Genomic DNA, 19142 nt, shown 5'->3' with positions numbered 1-19142 from the left:
CCAGTTAACACAGAAAAATACTCCGTTTGTTTGGACACATGAATGTGAAGCTAGTTTTGTGGAATTGAAGAAACGGCTGACTAGTGCACCTGTATTATCTATTCCTGTAGTAGCCCGTACCCTAATTGAGTAATTAAAAGAATTAATCATAATTACTTGGGTAGAGTTCGGAAGCTCCGAACAGGATCGGAAGCTCCGATCGGTATTACGTCAGGCATGACGTGTGGCAAGATCGGAAGCTCCGATCAGGACCGGAAGCTCCGATCACCCCTATCCAGAATCAACAAGTGATATTTTGACACGTGGCAGATCAGGATCTTCGGAAGCTCCGATGGCAGGATCGGACGTTCCGATCAAGGATCGGAAGTTCCGATCGTTGTCTATAAATAGAAGGCCGAGGCTTCACTTTCATTTGCCAATTCCGAGTTCTCTTTTCCTTTCTAGTCCTTTTGGAGCTGTTCTAGTCTTCTTAGACTTGGTCCGGAGGTCGGCGAGGCATTCATAGTCGTAGCGGAGTTGTGCCCAAGTTCTGGAGGCATCGACATCAAAGGGCTAACGACGGACGAAGGTATAGCTTTTGCTTCCTATAAATATTTAGGAGTATGCAATAGCTTAGTTAAGGCTTTTAGAGCACTTTAATGATAGTAGTATCATTTGGCAGTGTAGAGCAGACTATAGGCGTGGACCTAGAGTTGGTAGAGCTTGCACTGTTTTGAGGTACGAAAGTACTGTTCGAGATATCCTGACTGAGTATGCATGTATTATGTGACTGCATGATTTATATGCCATGATATTATGCTGCATTCATTTGCATCTTGCTGTATCTCTTTCGAGATGTCTGTTAGTAGGGTTGTACCCTATCCTGTTAGTGGATGGACTTCCATCGATTTGGGTCCGGCGTATCCACGGTTATCTCGGTATGGGAGCCACCTCCTGAAGCGACGGCACAACGTGCTACATACCAGGGCCCGGTCTGTCTCTGTTATCTGATACTTGACCTCGAGTCTATAGGGAGTTCACTTTGCATGCATGTATACTCATACTCTCGCACTGAGCGTTTTATGCTCACGTCTCGTACTCTGTGTTTTCTGGACACCCTATTCCATGGGGCAGGTTTGCGATTGGACGAGGAGGGTGGATCCAGGAGGGGCTAGTCAGTGGTTGGCCAGCTGGAGCTTCGCTTAGGTTTTTATTACTGTTGTTTGGGTTTATATAGCTATTCGATTTGGTTGTATATTATTGGATAAATTACAGATTCCTTTACTGGGGATTGTATTTGTTTATGGATTCCGCAGTTTTATTCTGATATCTGTTTAATTAAGTTTATTGCATGCATAAGTTCTATTTAGTAGGTGATCTGGGTAAGGGTCACTACATTTATGGTATCAGAGCATGCAAAAGAATTCTTGGGATTTAGTCTCATCATGAGGTATTTTTGTAGATGGCAAATCATGACGACCGGAGTTCTCATGGCAGTGTTGGTGGGCGTTGGGGTGATGCCGACCGGGAGCCTCATCAAAAACGGCATCATCGTCATCATGACGATGAGCGTTTCACTGTGCGTCGATTTTTTAGCTATGGGTCCTAAGCCCTTAGTTGGAGGTGAGTCTCCGGAGGATGCGGAGAACTGGTTAGACCGCATGGAGACGACTTTTCAGACTTTCCAATGCACCGAGGAGTAGAAGGTAGAGACCCTTGGCTATCTTTTGGATGGGCGTGCGCGCAGATGGTGGAGGTTTACTTCTGCACCTTTTGTTGCGGCGAGAGGAGTGGCCACCTGGGCCGAGATCCGCACAGCTTTCCAAAAGCGGTATTTTCCTCCTGAACTCCGTCAGTCGAAGGCAGGCGAGCTACTGAGTCTTCGACAGGGAGCCATGTCTATTGATGAGTATCAGCAGAGGTTCTTTGATCTGCTATCCTATTGCCCCGAGATTGCTGATAGCTCAGAGATGAAGTATAATCTGTTGTTGGAAAACTGGCGAGTTCCCAGACCAATTACGATTGATACCCGGTGCAGCGGAAGTTTAAAAATTTTTCATGGAACGTTTCCATGGTATGGGTATCAACCGTTCATCGATTGAATTACGTGTGTGTAAAATTCAAATAACAATTAATTAAATTTTACCTTAAATCTCGCAACGAGATTAATGGACACCAACAGAACAATTCTGCTCTTGTTGTCTCTCCCTGGAACCGATGAACGCCTTCAATCAGGTCCACGAACAGAGGTTTAATCCCTCTGATAGATTGCACTAGAAAATCTATCAGAAGTTTTCTGCGAAGAGAATACACGAATTTGATTCGTTATTCCTTACTGCGATTCAAAATCACAGACCGGAATTTTCTCTGACAGAGTAGGGAGGGGGCGGCCAAAAACGTTTTGAGAGGCTAGGGTTTTCGAAAATTGCTCTCAAAATAAGACCTGTTGTGTGTAATTTCTGTACTGAAATAACTTATTTATAATGCAGGCCACTAACACCTTAGGGCCCATTAGTCATAAGCTGGGGCCCGACAAGCAAAGCCGCTCGTTCAGAAATTAATATAAAATTCATCGTGACTCCGATTGATGAAACGATTTCACCAATGCACAGAAACCATTTCTGCACGTTTTAAAGTCAAAATAAATTTTCCTGAATCCGAATTCAGTGGTTTCCAAAAATGTCCATCCCTATGTCATTTAGGAAATCCTACTCCCTTACTCTTATTTAAGAAGTCCAACTCCTTAGTTCATTAAATTTAACTCTTTAAATTTAACTATCTCAACGGGGATTAAAACTCCATTACACTGTGTGACCCTCAATGGTTCAGGGATACAGCTAGCCGTGGGCTCACAACTCCTTGTGACTCGGAACAACACTTTCCGACTTGCCCAACGAATCATGGTAAAGCGCCTAGCAACATCGCCCATGATTCCCTAGGTATCACTGATAGTGCCTACAAGAACCAGTAGATTTTGGTTAGCGTACAGTACGGTCCCTTCATCCATATATCCCGATCAAATCAACAACCATTGGTATATCGAGAGTCGCTCAAGATTCGATAACTATGCAATACATCTTGAAGATCAAATTAGTGACATCGCATGTGCTACTAAGAAACCATTTCTTAAATCACATCAAGTACTCTGGCCAGAGATTTGTCACACTAATATCTCCTCAGATCGCATAGGATATCCACACTCGCAAGTATGTGGTGAATCCTTGACAACAATGCATTGACTCCTATATGTGTCGTAACTGTACCCAATCTCGACACCTGATGACCCCCTCAGAGTCGGTAAACGAGTCAAGCACAGTACTAGCATATAGAGTCTCCATGATGTTTCAAGTCGTAAGGACTAATGGTGTACAACCAAAACCGCGGACTTTATCCACTCGATAAGTGATAACCACTTGGAAAGTCCGGATAGGGTAGTTCGACTATTCATCCTATGAATATCCATTTGCATGCTTCGAACATCTCCATGTTCCCTACCAATGAAACGTGGTACTCCGCATCGCAAATGCTAGTCTCAAACTCGAGCGATCCTTATCCTTATTATCGGACGGCTCAATCGACTAGGAACGGTTTTAGAATATACAGTGACTATAAGATGTATTTCATGATAGACATCTCCATGTTCTACCACATCTTACATACACTATAGTATATTCAAGGTCTTTATCAAAACAACAATAGTATATCACAATATAACAATATGAAGTAATATAAAGTCATTGCCATAAAAGTGTAAATAATATTAAACAAAGATTGTTTATACAAAGAGTCAACAAAGCCCATAGCCACACAGTTGGCTCACTGGGCACCCACTCTTATAATCTCCCACTTGCCCTATAGCCAACTAGTCATACTACGTAGACCCATTGCTTCGCGATGTTTGTCAAACAATGGTCCTGGCAAAGGCTTAGTAAGTGGATCAGCGATATTGTCTGCAGAGGCCACTCGTTCGACACTGATGTCTCCTCTTTCCACAATCTCCCGGATTATGTGGTATTTCCTCAGTACGTGTTTGGATCTTTGATGAGACCTTGGTTCCTTTGCTTGAGCAACGGCCCGTGTTGTCGCAGTACACCGGGACTGGACCAACAAATTCAGGAATGACGCCCAACTCTTGGACGAAATTCCTCATCCAAACGGCCTCTTTAGCAGCAGCTGATGCTGCAATGTATTCAGCCTCAGTGGTGGAATCCGCTGTGGTGTCCTGCTTGGAACTCTTCCAAGAGACAGCACCGCCATTGAGCATGAACACAAATCCAGAGGTTGACTTCGAGTCATCCACATCACTTTGGAAGCTAGAGTCGGTATAGCCTTCCAGTTTGAGTTCTCGTCCTCCATAAACCATGAACATATTCTTAGTCCTTCGCAAGTACTTAAGAATGTCCTTCACGGCTTTCCAATGCATCTGACCAGGATTAGACTGATATCTGCTCGTGACACTCAGAGCAAATGCTACATCCGGTCTGGTAGATATCATCCACTACATGATACTACCTATAGCTGACGCATATGGTACATGTGTCATATTCTCTATCTCTGCATCAGTCTTGGGACACATAGACTTGGATAGAGAAACTCCATGACACATGGGTAGATGTCCTCTCTTGGACCCATCCATTGAAAACCGTTTCAATATGGTATCGATGTAGGTTGATTGAGTGAGTCCTATCATTCTCTTAGATCTATCCCTATAGATCTGTATCCCAAGAATGTAGGATGCCTCACCCAAATCCTTCATCGAAAATCTACCTGATAACCATATCTTTGTTGACTGCAACATCCCTACATCATTCCCAATGAGTAGGATGTCATCAACATAAAGTACTAAGAATGTCACCGCATCCTTAACTACTTTCTTGTACACGCAAGGTTCCTCCGGGTTCTTGATGAAACCAAAGTCTTTAATTGTTTCATCAAATTTCTGGTTCCAACTTCTTGATGCTTGTTTTAGACCATAAATTGATCTCTGAAGCTTGCATACCTTATGCTCGCTTCCCATGGATGTGTACCCCTCAGGCTGCTTCATATAGATTTCTTCCTTAATGTCTCCATTAAGAAAAGCAGTCTTCACATCCATCTGCCATATCTCATAGTCATACCATGCAGCTATGGCAATTAGGATTCTTATGGACTTGAACATAGCAACTGGTGAAAAGGTTTCATCATAGTCAACTCCTTGCCTTTGAGTATAACCTTTCGCCACCAATCGCGCCTTGTAGGTCAATACCTTACCATCAGGCCCAAGCTTTCTTTTGTAGATCCATTTACACCCTATTGGAACAATTCCATCGGGAGGATCCACTAAAGTCCAGACTTGGTTAGTATGCATCGAATCCAATTCTGATTGCATAGCTTCAAGCCATAAATTCGAATCCGCATCAGAAATTGCTTCCTTGAAGCTTCTTGGATCACATCCAATGTCGGGTTCATCTTGACCCTCTTCAAGAAGAAGACCATATCGAACTGGAGGTCTAGAAGTCCTCTCGGATCTTCTAGGTGCAGGCGTGTCCAGCAATGGTTCCTGAGGTGTGGGATCGTTATTTTGTATTTCGGGTTCTTCTCGAACTTCTTCGAGTTCCATCATCTCGCCTTTCTTATCCAATAAGAACTCCTTCTCCAAGAAGGTGGCATTCCTAGAAACAAACACCTTTGTTTCAGCAGGATAATAGAAATAATATCCGATTGAATTCTTCGGATACCCCACAAAATAACACAAGCTGGATCGACTATCCAACTTATCTCCCACTGTCCGCTTCACGTAAGCAGGACATCCCCAAATCCTCAAGTACGAATACTTAGGAGCTTTGCCATTCCATAACTCGTATGGTGTTTTGTCCACTGCTTTAGTGTGGACGTTGTTCAACAACAATACCGCCGTTTCAAGCGCATAGCCCCAAAACGAAGGTGGAAGCTCAGTGAAGCTCATCATGGATCGAACCATGTCCAACAAAGTTCGATTACGACGCTCCGATACACCATTAAGCTGTGGTGTCATAGGAGGAGTCCACTGAGAGAGAATCCCATTCTCTTTTAGATAGTCCAAAAACTCGGTACTCAAGTATTCTCCACCTCGATCCGATCGAAGTGCTTTAATACTTTTACCTAGCTTGTTTTCTACTTCAGCCTTGAATTCTTTGAACTTTTCAAATGCTTCAGACTTATATTTCATTAAATATAAATACCCATACCTTGAATAATCGTCAGTAAGGTAATGAAGTAGGTGTGGCCATATTGAGTCCCAACTCTAAATGGTCCACAAACATCTGTATGGATCAAATCCAACAGATTTTGACTACGTTCAGGCTTCCCCTTAAAAGGAGATTTAGTCATTTTCCCTTTTAGGCAGGATTCACAAGTAGGTAGAGAGTTAATATCAGACATATCAAACATGCCCTCTCCCACTAGCTTGTTCATCCTCCTTGAGGAAATATGACCTAGTCTAGCGTGCCAAAGGTTTGCCGGGTTTTGACTATCGATTTTCCTTTTGTTTGTTGTCGCCGGTTTGTCAATACAATTTACTGGAACGTCTTTTAGTTTTAAATTGTATAGATCGTTTTCAAGTTGTCCATTTCCAATTAAACATTCATTCTTGTAAATACTGCAAATCCCATTCACAAAATTACAAGAATAACCATCTCTATCAAGCATAGAAATAGAAATAATGTTTTTAATTAAATCTGGCACAAATAAAACATCTCTCAACAATAATTTAAAACCATTCTGCAAAATCAAACAAACATCTCCAATGGCCGTAGCTTCAACTCTGGAACCATTCCCGAGCCTCAGCTGGGTCTCACCCATTCTAAGCCTGCGACTTCTTGTCATCACCTGCAAATCATTGCAAATGTGAGAACCACATCCGGTATCCAATACCCAAGAAGTTGTATTAAGTGACATGTTTATTTCGATATAGAACATACCCTTTGCAGTTCCCAACTGCTCAAGATACTCCTTGCAGTTGCGCTTCCAATGACCCGGCTTCTTGCAGTAATGGCAAACATCCTTGGATTTTCCATCGTTTGAAGCCTTTGTCTTTTGCTTCTTCTCGGGTTCCACTTTCTTGGGTGGGGCAGAACGTTTCTTGCCCTTCATACTTGGCCCCTTCTTAGCAGAAGATGAGGAGCCCACCAAGAAAGCTGGCTTATCCTTCTTAAGTGTGGATTCATATGTAACGAGCATATTGACCATCTCTTCAAGGGTGGCCTCTATCTTGTTCATATTAAAATTTATCACGAATCCATCAAATGAAGAAGGAAGAGATAGAAGCAGCAAGTCCACATTGAGTTCATGCTCCAACACCAAATCAAGGGTCGCTAACTTCTGTATGAGCCAAATCACTCGTACCCCATGATCACGGACCGAAGTCCCTTCACGCATGCGGCACGTCATCAACTCCTTAACAGTAGAGAACCTTTCAGCCCTCGACTGAGCCCCAAAAAGTTCCTTGAGTTGCGTGTGAATGTCAGCAGCATTCACCGTGTCCTCAAATCGCCTCTGGAGTTCATCAGACATCGAGGCTTGCATATAGCATTTGGTCTTGATGTCATGGTCACACCATGCATCAAGTTTGGCCAATTCCTCCGGACTTATGTCAGCTGGTGCTTCCTTCGGAGGTGCTTTCTCTAACACGTAGAGCATTTTCTCCGAAGTTAAGACAATCTTCAACTTCCGGAACCATTCCGTATAGTTGGCGCCAGTCAGCTTGTTTTGTTCGAGGATCGAGAATAAAGGATTTCGCGAATTCATTGTATGAAATACTGAAAAGGAAAACAGACATATATCAATGATTGTTTAACAATTTACTAAGACATAAAATAGGCGAATTTAATTTTATGAATCTCACTCCCACTATTTTAACGATTTCACCACCCTCTAGTGAAAACGGGAAACTTTTTCCTTAGTGAGAACATGGAGTCCAATTGACAAACTTATGGTCCCGAATAATATCAGCCAACCATAATTCTCAAAAGGTAGAGCCCAATTGCTTCCAAAGCAACCCCCATGTATTTACCTCATGTCCAATAAGGGCCCAATAATATGACGCCGTTTAAAGTGACATGTCAAGATGACCCATCAATATTAAGTTGTGATGGACGGTCGCCATGTGGATCCCCCAATAATATGAGCCGATCCCATGGGAGTTCCACCCAACTTACAACATTTGTCGATCCAATGTACAGCTTTCCGACGAACGGGCCCCCCCAATAATATGAGCCGGACCGTATCCGCGGGTAGCATCACATACATTGACCGTTGATGGAAGGTAGGAACATTTAAACAATATTTAAATTTCCTTTATTTATCTTGATATAAATTTTAAATCATATTTAAAATGAGGGATTTTATTTATAAAAATATTTGTCTCATCATTTTTAATTTATTGCATGCATTGCCGGATTCACGCAATTTATGTCTAAACATGCATACAATCATAATATCACATATTATATAGGATGATCGATTCCATTTCTAATTGACCCGTGGTTGCCAATCACGGGTCTTAGTCCAATCCTAGGTAATATGCAGTATGCAAATGCAAATTACATATGCTTCCAATTTACATTTCTTCAGTCTTCATTGTCTGCTGGACCCACCATCTTCAAATCTTGATCTCCCACTAAATCTAATGTATTTACAATTAAATAACAATGACAAGTAGGGGATACATTTTTAGGGGGTGGGAACGGGCTATAAACCAAGCCCACTTTTATTACATATGACATTCATATCGGGCCATAAACCAGGCCCATTAATAAAACCAACAACAATAAAGACAAAATGTAAATTCCTAACATACACCTACAAAATTGGTCATGGCAATCGATCATCCTTATCCAATAACATTTAATTCAAAATTAATTTATTGGATAACATGCTGTGGCAATTCAAATTTAAACAAGATAAAATCATATTTTATATATAAAATCACATTTCACATATAAAATCATATTTTATCTCCATATCAAATAAAATCATATTTTATCTATAAAATCCAATTTTACAAATAAAATCATATTTTATCTAATATATCATAAGATCATATCTTATCATCAATTGTACCAAAATAATTGATTTCAAAATTCAATTTACGGATAAAATATTAAAATTTTCCAAAAATTCAAATTTATCCAAAATCAATTTTAAAATATACGGACTCGAACAATTCGATCCGAAATCTCGTGAACCAATCAAAAACAATTTTTGACCGGACCAAAAATAAAATTTTAAATATTAAAATTAATAAAAATATAATTTTTCCCGCGGGCCGCCCGGGACACTCCCGGGCCGGCCCGCACCCGGGGCGCGGGCCGGGGGCAGCCCGGCTGCCCCCTTAGGGCAGCGCCTGGCGCCGCCCCTGGGCGGCGCCGAGCGCCGCCCCTGGGCAGCGCCGAGCGCTGCCCTGCGCAGCGCCCAGCGCTGCGCTGGGCAGCGCACAGCGCTGCCCTGGGCGGCGCCGTGCGCCGCCTTGGGCGGCGACGGTCGCCGCCTTGGGCGGCGCCGTGCGCCCCCTTTGGGCGGCGCCGTGCGCCGCCCGGGGCAGCAACAATTGCTGCCCCACCGGGCAGCGATCCAATCGCTGCCCGGGTTTTGCCCCGAAAAAATTTTTTTTTTATTTAAAATATTTATTTTGTTTCAAAAACCGAGACTCAAAAATTTTGTACAATTGATTAATTCAATCGATTGATCTGAGCAACCTGGCTCTGATACCACTGTTGGAAAACTGGCGAGTTCCCAGACCAATTACGATTGATACCCGGTGCAGCGGAAGTTTAAAAATTTTTCATGGAACGTTTCCATGGTATGGGTATCAACCGTTCATCGATTGAATTACGTGTGTGTAAAATTCAAATAACAATTAATTAAATTTTACCTTAAATCTCGCAACGAGATTAATGGACACCAACAGAACAATTCTGCTCTTGTTGTCTCTCCCTGGAACCGATGAACGCCTTCAATCAGGTCCACGAACAGAGGTTTAATCCCTCTGATAGATTGCACTAGAAAATCTATCAGAAGTTTTCTGCGAAGAGAATACACGAATTTGATTCGTTATTCCTTACTGCGATTCAAAATCACAGACCGGAATTTTCTCTGACAGAGTAGGGAGGGGGCGGCCAAAAACGTTTTGAGAGGCTAGGGTTTTCGAAAATTGCTCTCAAAATAATGACCTGTTGTGTGTAATTTCTGTACTGAAATAACTTATTTATAATGCAGGCCACTAACACCTTAGGGCCCATTAGTCATAAGCTGGGGCCCGACAAGCAAAGCCCGCTCGTTCAGAAATTAATATAAAATTCATCGTGACTCCGATTGATGAAACGATTTCACCAATGTGCACAGAAACCATTTCTGCACGTTTTAAAGTCAAAATAAATTTTCCTGAATCCGTATTCAGTGGTTTCCAAAAATGTCCATCCCTATGTCATTTTAGGAAATCCTACTCCCTTACTCTTATTTAAGAAGTCCAACTCCTTAGTTCATTAAATTTAACTCTTTAAATTTAACTATCTCAACGGGGATTAAAACTCCATTACACTGTGTGACCCTCAATGGTTCAGGGATACAGCTAGCCGTGGGCTCACAACTCCTTGTGACTCGGAACAACACTTTCCGACTTGCCCAACGAATCATGGTAAAGCGCCTAGCAACATCGCCCCATGATTCCCTAGGTATCACTGATAGTGCCTACAAGAACCAGTAGATTTTGGTTAGCGTACAGTACGGTCCCTTCATCCATATATCCCGATCAAATCAACAACCATTGGTATATCGAGAGTCGCTCAAGATTCGATAACTATGCAATACATCTTGAAGATCAAATTAGTGACATCGCATGTGCTACTAAGAAACCATTTCTTAAATCACATCAAGTACTCTGGCCAGAGATTTGTCACACTAATATCTCCTCAGATCGCATAGGATATCCACACTCGCAAGTATGTGGTGAATCCTTGACAACAATGCATTGACTCCTATATGTGTCGTAACTGTACCCAATCTCGACACCTGATGACCCCCTCAGAGTCGGTAAACGAGTCAAAGCACAGTACTAGCATATAGAGTCTCCATGATGTTTCAAGTCGTAAGGACTAATGGTGTACAACCAAAACCGCGGACTTTATCCACTCGATAAGTGATAACCACTTGGAAAGTCCGGATAGGGTAGTTCGACTATTCATCCTATGAATATCCATTTGCATGCTTCGAACATCTCCATGTTCCCTACCAATGAAACGTGGTACTCCGCATCGCAAATGCTAGTCTCAAACTCGAGCGATCCTTATCCTTATTATCGGACGGCTCAATCGACTAGGAACGGTTTTAGAATATACAGTGACTATAAGATGTATTTCATGATAGACATCTCCATGTTCTACCACATCTTACATACACTATAGTATATTCAAGGTCTTTATCAAAACAACAATAGTATATCACAATATAACAATATGAAGTAATATAAAGTCATTGCCATAAAAGTGTAAATAATATTAAACAAAAGATTGTTTATACAAAGAGTCAACAAAGCCCATAGCCACACAGTTGGCTCACTGGGCACCCACTCTTATATCTGTTCCTTCAGGGCCTTAACCCTGAGATCCATGACCGTGTGGCGGTTGGCGATGACATGTCCTACGAGGGTTTGGTGAGCCGTTGTCACCAGGTGGAGGACAGCATTCGGCGGAACAAGTCTTTTTCTCAATCGAGACCTGCTAGTTCTTTAGGTCCCCGTGCCCAAACTTTCAAGAAGTCTGGATCTTCTTCTTCCTCTGGTTCTGGAGGTGTTGTTCGTTACGGTAAGAAGGACAAGTGTGATCACTGTGGGAAGAACCATCCATCCGACAAGTGCCGTAGAGCTTCTGGAGCTTGTTTTCGTTGTGGAGAGACTGGTCATATCCGGAGGGATTGTCCACTGTCTGGGGGAGGCGGTTCTGGTTCAGGTTCAGGATCGGGCTCTCAGACCACCGTACAGCAGAGGTCGCAGGGACAGTCTGCTGGGAGTTCTCATTTGAGGCCACGAGCTTCTGGCCAGGTGTTTTCCCTGAGACATGATCAGGCTGTGGAGGAGAATGAGAAAGTCATCGCAGGTACATTTCTGCTTTTTGGTATATCTGCTCTTGTACTTATAGACACTGGTGCATCTCATTCCTTCATTTCTGCACGTTTTGTTAAGAGGCATAAGTTACCATGCATTGCACTAGACGTAGTGATGTCTGTTTCTACTCCGACGGGCCAATCTGCCTTGGCTAAGCGTCTAGTGATGGGTTGCCCTTTAGAGTTCGTAGGGAGCATTCTGTTGGCGAATCTCATGGTCCTGGCGATGGACGACTTTGATTGCATTTTGGGAATAGATATGTTGACTACCTATCGAGCTTCAGTGGACTGCTATCAGAGATTAGTACGCTTTCATCCGGAAGGGAGTGAGAGTTGGTTTTTCTATGATGAGGGAGCGCGACCCCCGATGCCTTTGGTATCAGCTTTGAGAGCCTGTCGAGCTCTAGAGTCTGGCGGGGAAGGCTACCTTATCTATGCAGTTGATTTGTCCGCTGAGAGTATTGGGATAGAGAGCATTCCTGTTGTGGATGAATTTCCAGATGTGTTTCCTGATGAGATTCCGGGTTTTCCTCCTGCTAGGGAAGTCGAGTTTGGCATAGAGTTGGTGCCGGGTACTTTGCCTATTTCTAGAGCACCATATCGTCTGGCTCCGTCAGAGATGCGTGAGTTGAAGAATCAGCTACAGGATCTTTTAGGCAAGGGGTACATACGTCCTAGTGTGTCTCCTTGGGGAGCTTCTGTTCTCTTCGTGAAGAAGAAGGATGGGTCGATGCGGCTGTGCATTGACTATCGGCAGCTGAATCGAGTCACTGTGAAGAATAAGTATCCGTTGCCTCGTATTGATGACTTGTTTGACCAGCTGCAGGGCACGTCAGTTTACTCCAAGATTGACTTGAGATCTGGGTATCATCAGTTGAGAGTCCGTGATCAGGACGTAGCCAAGACTGCATTCCGTACTCGCTATGGGCATTACGAGTTCCTAGTGATGCCATTTGGTTTGACTAATGCGCCGGCTATATTCATGGATTTGATGAACCGTGTCTTCAGGGAGTATTTGGACAAGTTTGTCGTGGTCTTCATTGACGACATCTTGGTGTATTCGCGTAATACGGAAGAGCATGTTTCTCACTTGCGTTTGGTACTACAGACTCTTCGAGATGAGCAGTTGTACGCCAAGCTGAGCAAGTGTGAGTTCTGGATGGATAGAGTGGTCTTTCTTGGCCATATCATATCCAGGGAAGGGATTTCTGTTGATCCAAGCAAGATTGAAGCGGTACTTAATTGGTCGCGTCCGACGACAGTTGCTGAGATCCGTAGTTTTCTGGGTCTAGCAGGGTATTATCGTCGCTTCATTCTGAACTTCTCTCAGTTAGCTCGACCGTTGACGCAGCTTACCCGCAAGGGTGTGGATTTTAAGTGGTCCTCCGAGTGCGAGGAGAATTTTCGTGAGCTTCGACGGCGGTTGACTTCTGCGCCGGTGTTGGCATTACCGTCAGGATCTGGAGGGTATGTAGTTTACACGGATGCTTCTCTTCAGGGGTTAGGTTGTGTTCTGACTCAGAATGGGCATGTGATCGCATACGCTTCTAGACAGCTGAAGCTTCACGAGGACAACTACCCAGTCCATGATTTGGAGTTAGCAGCCATTGTGTTCGCTTTGAAGATCTGGCGTCATTATCTGTATGGCGAGAAATTTGAGATCTTCACCGACCATAAGAGTCTCAAGTATTTGTTCACTCAGGCGGAGTTGAACATGAGGCAGAGACGTTGGATGGACTTGCTTAAGGACTATGATTGCGAGATTAAGTACCATCCGGGAGCTGCTAATCTCACCGCTGATGCTTTGAGTCGCAAGGTGCGACTATCCGCACTTCAGACTTGTTCGATGTCTAGTGCGATTAGTGACTGTTGTACTTCAGGTTATACCTTCAAGCATAAGAAAGGTATGCAGAGTATCCAGATGTTTGCGATATTATCTGAGCCAGCCTTGTATTCGCGGATCCGAGATGCTCAGATGTCTGATTCGAAAACCCAGCGTTTAGCTCGTCTAGCTAACGAGGGTAGCTCGTCTGGATTTCATTATCAGTCAGATGGCTTTCTGTGTTTGTCTGGTAGGCTTGTGATTCCTCAAGATGAAGAGTTGCGAGAGGAGATTTTGTCTCAGGCGCATCGCACTAAGTTGAGTATTCATCCTGGGAGCAACAAGATGTACAAGGATCTCCGTACTCGTTTCTGGTGGAAGGGAATGAAACGCAGTGTTTATCGATTTGTTTCGAGATGTTTGGTGTGTCAGCAGGTCAAGGCAGAGCACCGACGACCTGGAGGATTGCTTCACAGTCTGCCTATTCCGGAATGGAAATGGGAGTTTATCACTATAGACTTTGTGACCCATTTGCCGGTATCCCCGAGGAACTGTGATGCTATCTAGGTTGTGGTGGACCGACTCACCAAGTCAGCGCATTTCATTGCCTATAGCCGAGAGTACTCTGTGGATCGCATGGCACGGATGTACATTCAGGAGATCGTCCGACTTCATGGAGTGCCTGTGAGCATTGTCAGCGATCGGGACCCCAGGTTTACTTCTAGATTCTGGGGGAGTGTTCAGCGTGCGATGGGTACTACTCTCAGTTTGAGTACTGCCTATCATCCGGAGACTGATGGTCAGTCAGAGCGCACTATCCGTACGTTAGAGGATATGCTTAGAGCGTGCGTCATGGATTTTGGTTCAGCTTGGCAGGATCATTTGCCGTTGATCGAGTTCGCTTACAACAACAGCTATCACACTAGTATTGGGATGGCACCTTTTGAGGCGTTGTATGGGCGACATTGTCGTACTCCACTCTTCTGGGAAGAAGTGGGGGAGAGACAGGCTGAGGGACCGGAGTTTATCCAGCAGGCGATAGATATTGTTGATCAAATCAAGAAACGGATTAAGACTGCACAGGATCGTCAGGCCAGCTATGCTAATATCAAGCGTAGGCCCTTGCAGTTCGAGGTCGGGGAGAAAGTGTTTCTGAGAGTGTCACCTTTCCGCAAGATTCTCAGATTTGGCCTTAAGGGCAAGTTTTCCCCTAGATTTATCGATCCGTTTGAGATCTTGGAGAGCATTGGAGATTTGGCTTATCGACTAGCTTTGCCACCGCATCTATCCAGTATTCACGACGTGTTCCACGTATCTCTGTTGCGACGGTATGTGGCGGATGAATCTCATATTCTGCAGCGGTCTGAGGATCAGGTAGACAAGGATTTGACTTATGTTGAGAAACCTCTTCGTATCCTGGATTATAAGGATAAGGTTTTATGGAACAAAGTCATTCCTTTGGTTTTAGTTCAGTGGCAGCGCCGAGGCACTGAGGAAGCTATTTGGGAGCTTGAGGACAGGATGTGTAAAGACCATCCTGAGTTGTTTTGATTTCATTCTTTAAAGTTGTATTCAGTTGCAAACTCTGTAAACGTTTGATTTGAATAAAGAATGTTTCTGATTTCTGTATTTGCATTCGGTACTTAAGATCTGATTTCGAGGATGAAATATCTTAAGTGGGGGAGAATGTAGTAGCCCGTACCCTAATTGAGTAATTAAAAGAATTAATCATAATTACTTGGGTAGAGTTCGGAAGCTCCGAAGGTGAGATCGGAAGCTCCGAATAGGATCGGAAGCTCCGAACAGGATCGGAAGCTCCGATCGGTATTACGTCAGGCATGACGTGTGGCAAGATCGGAAGCTCCGATCAGGACCGGAAGCTCCGATCACCCCTATCCAGAATCAACAAGTGATATTTTGACACGTGGCAGATCAGGATCTTCGGAAGCTCCGATGGCAGGATCAGACGTTCCGATCGAGGTTCGGACGTTCCGATCAAGGATCGGAAGTTCCGATCGTTGTCTATAAATAGAAGGCCGAGGCTTCACTTTAATTTGCCAATTCCGAGTTCTCTTTTCCTTTCTAGTCCTTTTGGAGCTGTTCTAGTATTCTTAGACTTGGTCCGGAGGTCGGCGAGGCATTCGGTAGTCGTAGCGGAGTTGTGCCCAAGTTCTGGAGGCATCGACATCAAAGGGCTAACGACGGACGAAGGTATAGCTTTTGCTTCCTATAAATATTTAGGAGTATGCAATTGCTTAGTTAAGGCTTTTAGAGCACTTTAATGATAGTAGTATCATTTGGCAGTGTAGAGCAGACTATAGGCGTGGACCTAGAGTTGGTAGAGCTTGCACTGTTTTGAGGTACGAAAGTACTGTTCGAGATATCCTGACTGAGTATGCATGTATTATGTGACTGCATGATTTATATGTCATGATATTATGCTGCATTCATTTGCATCTTGCTGTATCTCTTTCGAGATGTCTGTTAGTAGGGTTGTACCCTATCCTGTTAGTGGATGGACTTCCATCGATTTGGGTCCGACGTATCCACGGTTATCTCGGTATGGGAGCCACCTCCTGAAGCGACGGCACAGCGTGCTACATACCAGGGCCCGGTCTGTCTCTGTTATCTGATCCTTGACCTCGAGTCTATAGGGAGTTCACTTTGCATGCATGTATACTCATACTCTCGCACTGAGCGTTTTATGCTCACGTCTCGTACTCTGTGTTTTCTGGACACCCTATTCCATGGGGCAGGTTTGCGATTGGACGAGGAGGGTGGATCCAGGAGGGGCTAGTCAGTGGTTGACCAGCTGGAGCTTCGCTTAGGTTTTTATTACTGTTGTTTGGGTTTATACAACTATTCGATTTGGTTGTATATTATTGGATAAATTACAGATTCCTTTACTTGGGATTGTATTTGTTTATGGATTCCGCAGTTTTATTCTGATATCTGTTTAATTAAGTTTATTGCATGCATAAGTTCTGTTTAGTAGGTGATCCGGGTAAGGGTCACTACAATTCCATCAGGTACAGGCGGTTTTAATGTTTATTTTGATGCTTCTCATAAGGGTTTGGGGTGTATTTTGATGCAGCGAGGTCATGTGATAGCATATGCTTCCAGGAAATTGAAACCTCATGAGATCAAATACCCAGTACATGATCTTCAGCTAGCAGCTATTGTATTTGCTTTGAAAATTTGGCGTCATTATTTATATGGTGAGACCTTTGAGATATTCTCTGATCATAAAAGCTTGAAGTATCTGTTTTCTCAAGATGAGTTAAATATGAGACAATGACGTTGGTTAGACTTGCTGAAAGATTTTGACTGTGAAATTAAGTATTATCCAGGGAAGTCTAATGCAGCGGCTGATGCACTGAGTAGAAAGGTATGTGATTTATCCTTATCTACTATGCGTGTCTCTAAGTTGATTGAAGATTGCTATGTTTCTGGTCTGGATTTTGAGACAGATATACAACCTGTACGAGTTTATGCAATCACAACTGAGCCAGAGTTGTTTGTGCGAATTAAGGAAGCTCAAAAAGTTGATCAGAACATTCAGAATTCGATTGAAAGAGTTAGGACTGGGCATGAGTCAGAGTTTCAGGTCAGTATGGATGGAATTTTATTTGTTAATCGACGTATTGTCGTACCTGATATTGCAGAATTGAGACAGAAAATTCTGAATGAAGCTCATTGCAGCAAGTTTAGTATCCATCCAGGGGGCAGAAAAATGTATAATGATATGAAACAACAGTTTTGGTGGAAAAAAATGAAAGCTGATGTGACGAAGTTTGTATCTAGATGTTTAAACTGTCAACAGGTAAAAGCTGAAAGGAAACGACCAAGTGGTTTATTGCACAATTTAGCAGTTCCTGAATGGAAATGGGATCATATCACTATGGATTTTGTCACAAGACTACCTAGATCTTCGAGGGATGTGATGCAGTTTGGGTCGTGATTGATAGACTAACTAAGTCTGCATGATTTATTCCTTATCAGATGACGTATCGTCATGACCAGATGGCCAATATTTATATCAGAGATGTAGTGCGATTGCATGGTATACCTAAGTCAATTGTATCAGATCGAGATCCTCGATTCACTTCACATTTCTGGCATAGTCTACAGGAAGATTTAGGTAACTCATCTGCATTTGAGTACAGCGTATCATTCTCAGACTGATGGGCAGTCATAGAGTACTATACAGATTCTAGAAGTTATGTTGCGAGCTGTAATACTTGATTTTGGTACAAGTTGGCAAGAATCTTTGCCACTTGTTGAATTTTCTTATAACAACAGCTATTAGTCAAGCATTCAGATGGCTCCATTTGAAGCACTGTATGGTAGAAAATGCAGATCGCCATTTTTTTGGGATGATCTTTCTGAAACACCAGTTACAGGGCCGGACATGATCAGAGAATTGTCTGATAAAGTGAAGTTGATACAGATCAGAATGAAAACAACGCAAGATCGACAAGCAAAGTATGCAAATGTAAGGCATGGACCTTTGATGTTTGAACAAGGTGATCGGGTATTCCTGAAGATATCTCCTTTTCGAGGCACTGTGCGATTCGGAAAAAGAGGTAAGCTATCACCGAGGTTTTGGACCTTACGAAAACATTGATAAAGTTGGTGATCTTGCATATCGACTCGCATTACCTCCATCACTGTCAGGTATACATGACGTATTTCACGTGTCTATGTTGAGGAAGTACGAGCCCGATGCTTCCCATATTTTTCGTTTAGATGAAGTTGAGTTGGATGAAACATTAAGTTATTTTGAACATCCGATTCAAATCCTTGATCATAAGGAAAGGCAGCTTCGAAACAAATCCATTCCACTTGTTAAGGTGCAATGGAGTAGACACGGGATTGAAGAAGCTGCTTGGGAGACAGAACAGGATATGAGACAGCGTTATCCCAAACTATTTCACTGATTTGAGTTTTATTCAGTGTTTCTGTTATTTCATTACCTTATTTACAGTCAGACTGCATGCGATTTCGAGGACGAAGTCATATCTTAGTAGGGGAGAATTGTAAGGCCCGAGATTATTTAATTTTAATCTGAGTATATTTAATTTGAGAATTTTGGAGTTTGAGTTTAAATTCTAATATTCTTAAATTATTTAGGATTGAAATTTAATTAAAATATTTCATAAGGGGTGAATTGCAAATAGTGAGGTTTTGAAGGGCCAAAATGCAATTTCTTGTAATAGTGGATGAC

At 43.0% G+C, this 19142-nt stretch overlaps 1 protein-coding gene across 1 annotated transcript; it reads left to right on the top strand.

Annotated features, from left to right (window-relative positions):
- Positions 1-18236: 18236 nt before the first annotated feature.
- On the top strand, positions 18237-18855 carry LOC140889255 (uncharacterized). The gene is made up of 2 exons (XM_073296967.1): positions 18237-18501; positions 18593-18855. The coding sequence occupies exons 1-2, from the start codon at positions 18237-18239 to the stop codon at positions 18853-18855; spliced, it is 528 nt and encodes a 175-aa protein (XP_073153068.1).
- Positions 18856-19142: the final 287 nt, after the last annotated feature.

This window comes from Henckelia pumila, chromosome 3, assembly GCF_033568475.1.
Source record: "Henckelia pumila isolate YLH828 chromosome 3, ASM3356847v2, whole genome shotgun sequence".
Taxonomy (NCBI): domain Eukaryota; kingdom Viridiplantae; phylum Streptophyta; class Magnoliopsida; order Lamiales; family Gesneriaceae; genus Henckelia; species Henckelia pumila.
This window is presented reverse-complemented; position numbering and strand designations above follow the sequence as displayed.

Bases quoted from the DNA above. Each gene is read 5' to 3' on its own strand.
- LOC140889255 (XM_073296967.1), top strand. From the start codon at position 18,237: ATGGCTCCATTTGAAGCACTGTATGGTAGAAAATGCAGATCGCCATTT. The intron at 18,502-18,592 runs GTAAGCTATCAC...CATCACTGTCAG, and splicing joins TGTGCGATTCGGAAAAAGAG to GTATACATGACGTATTTCAC.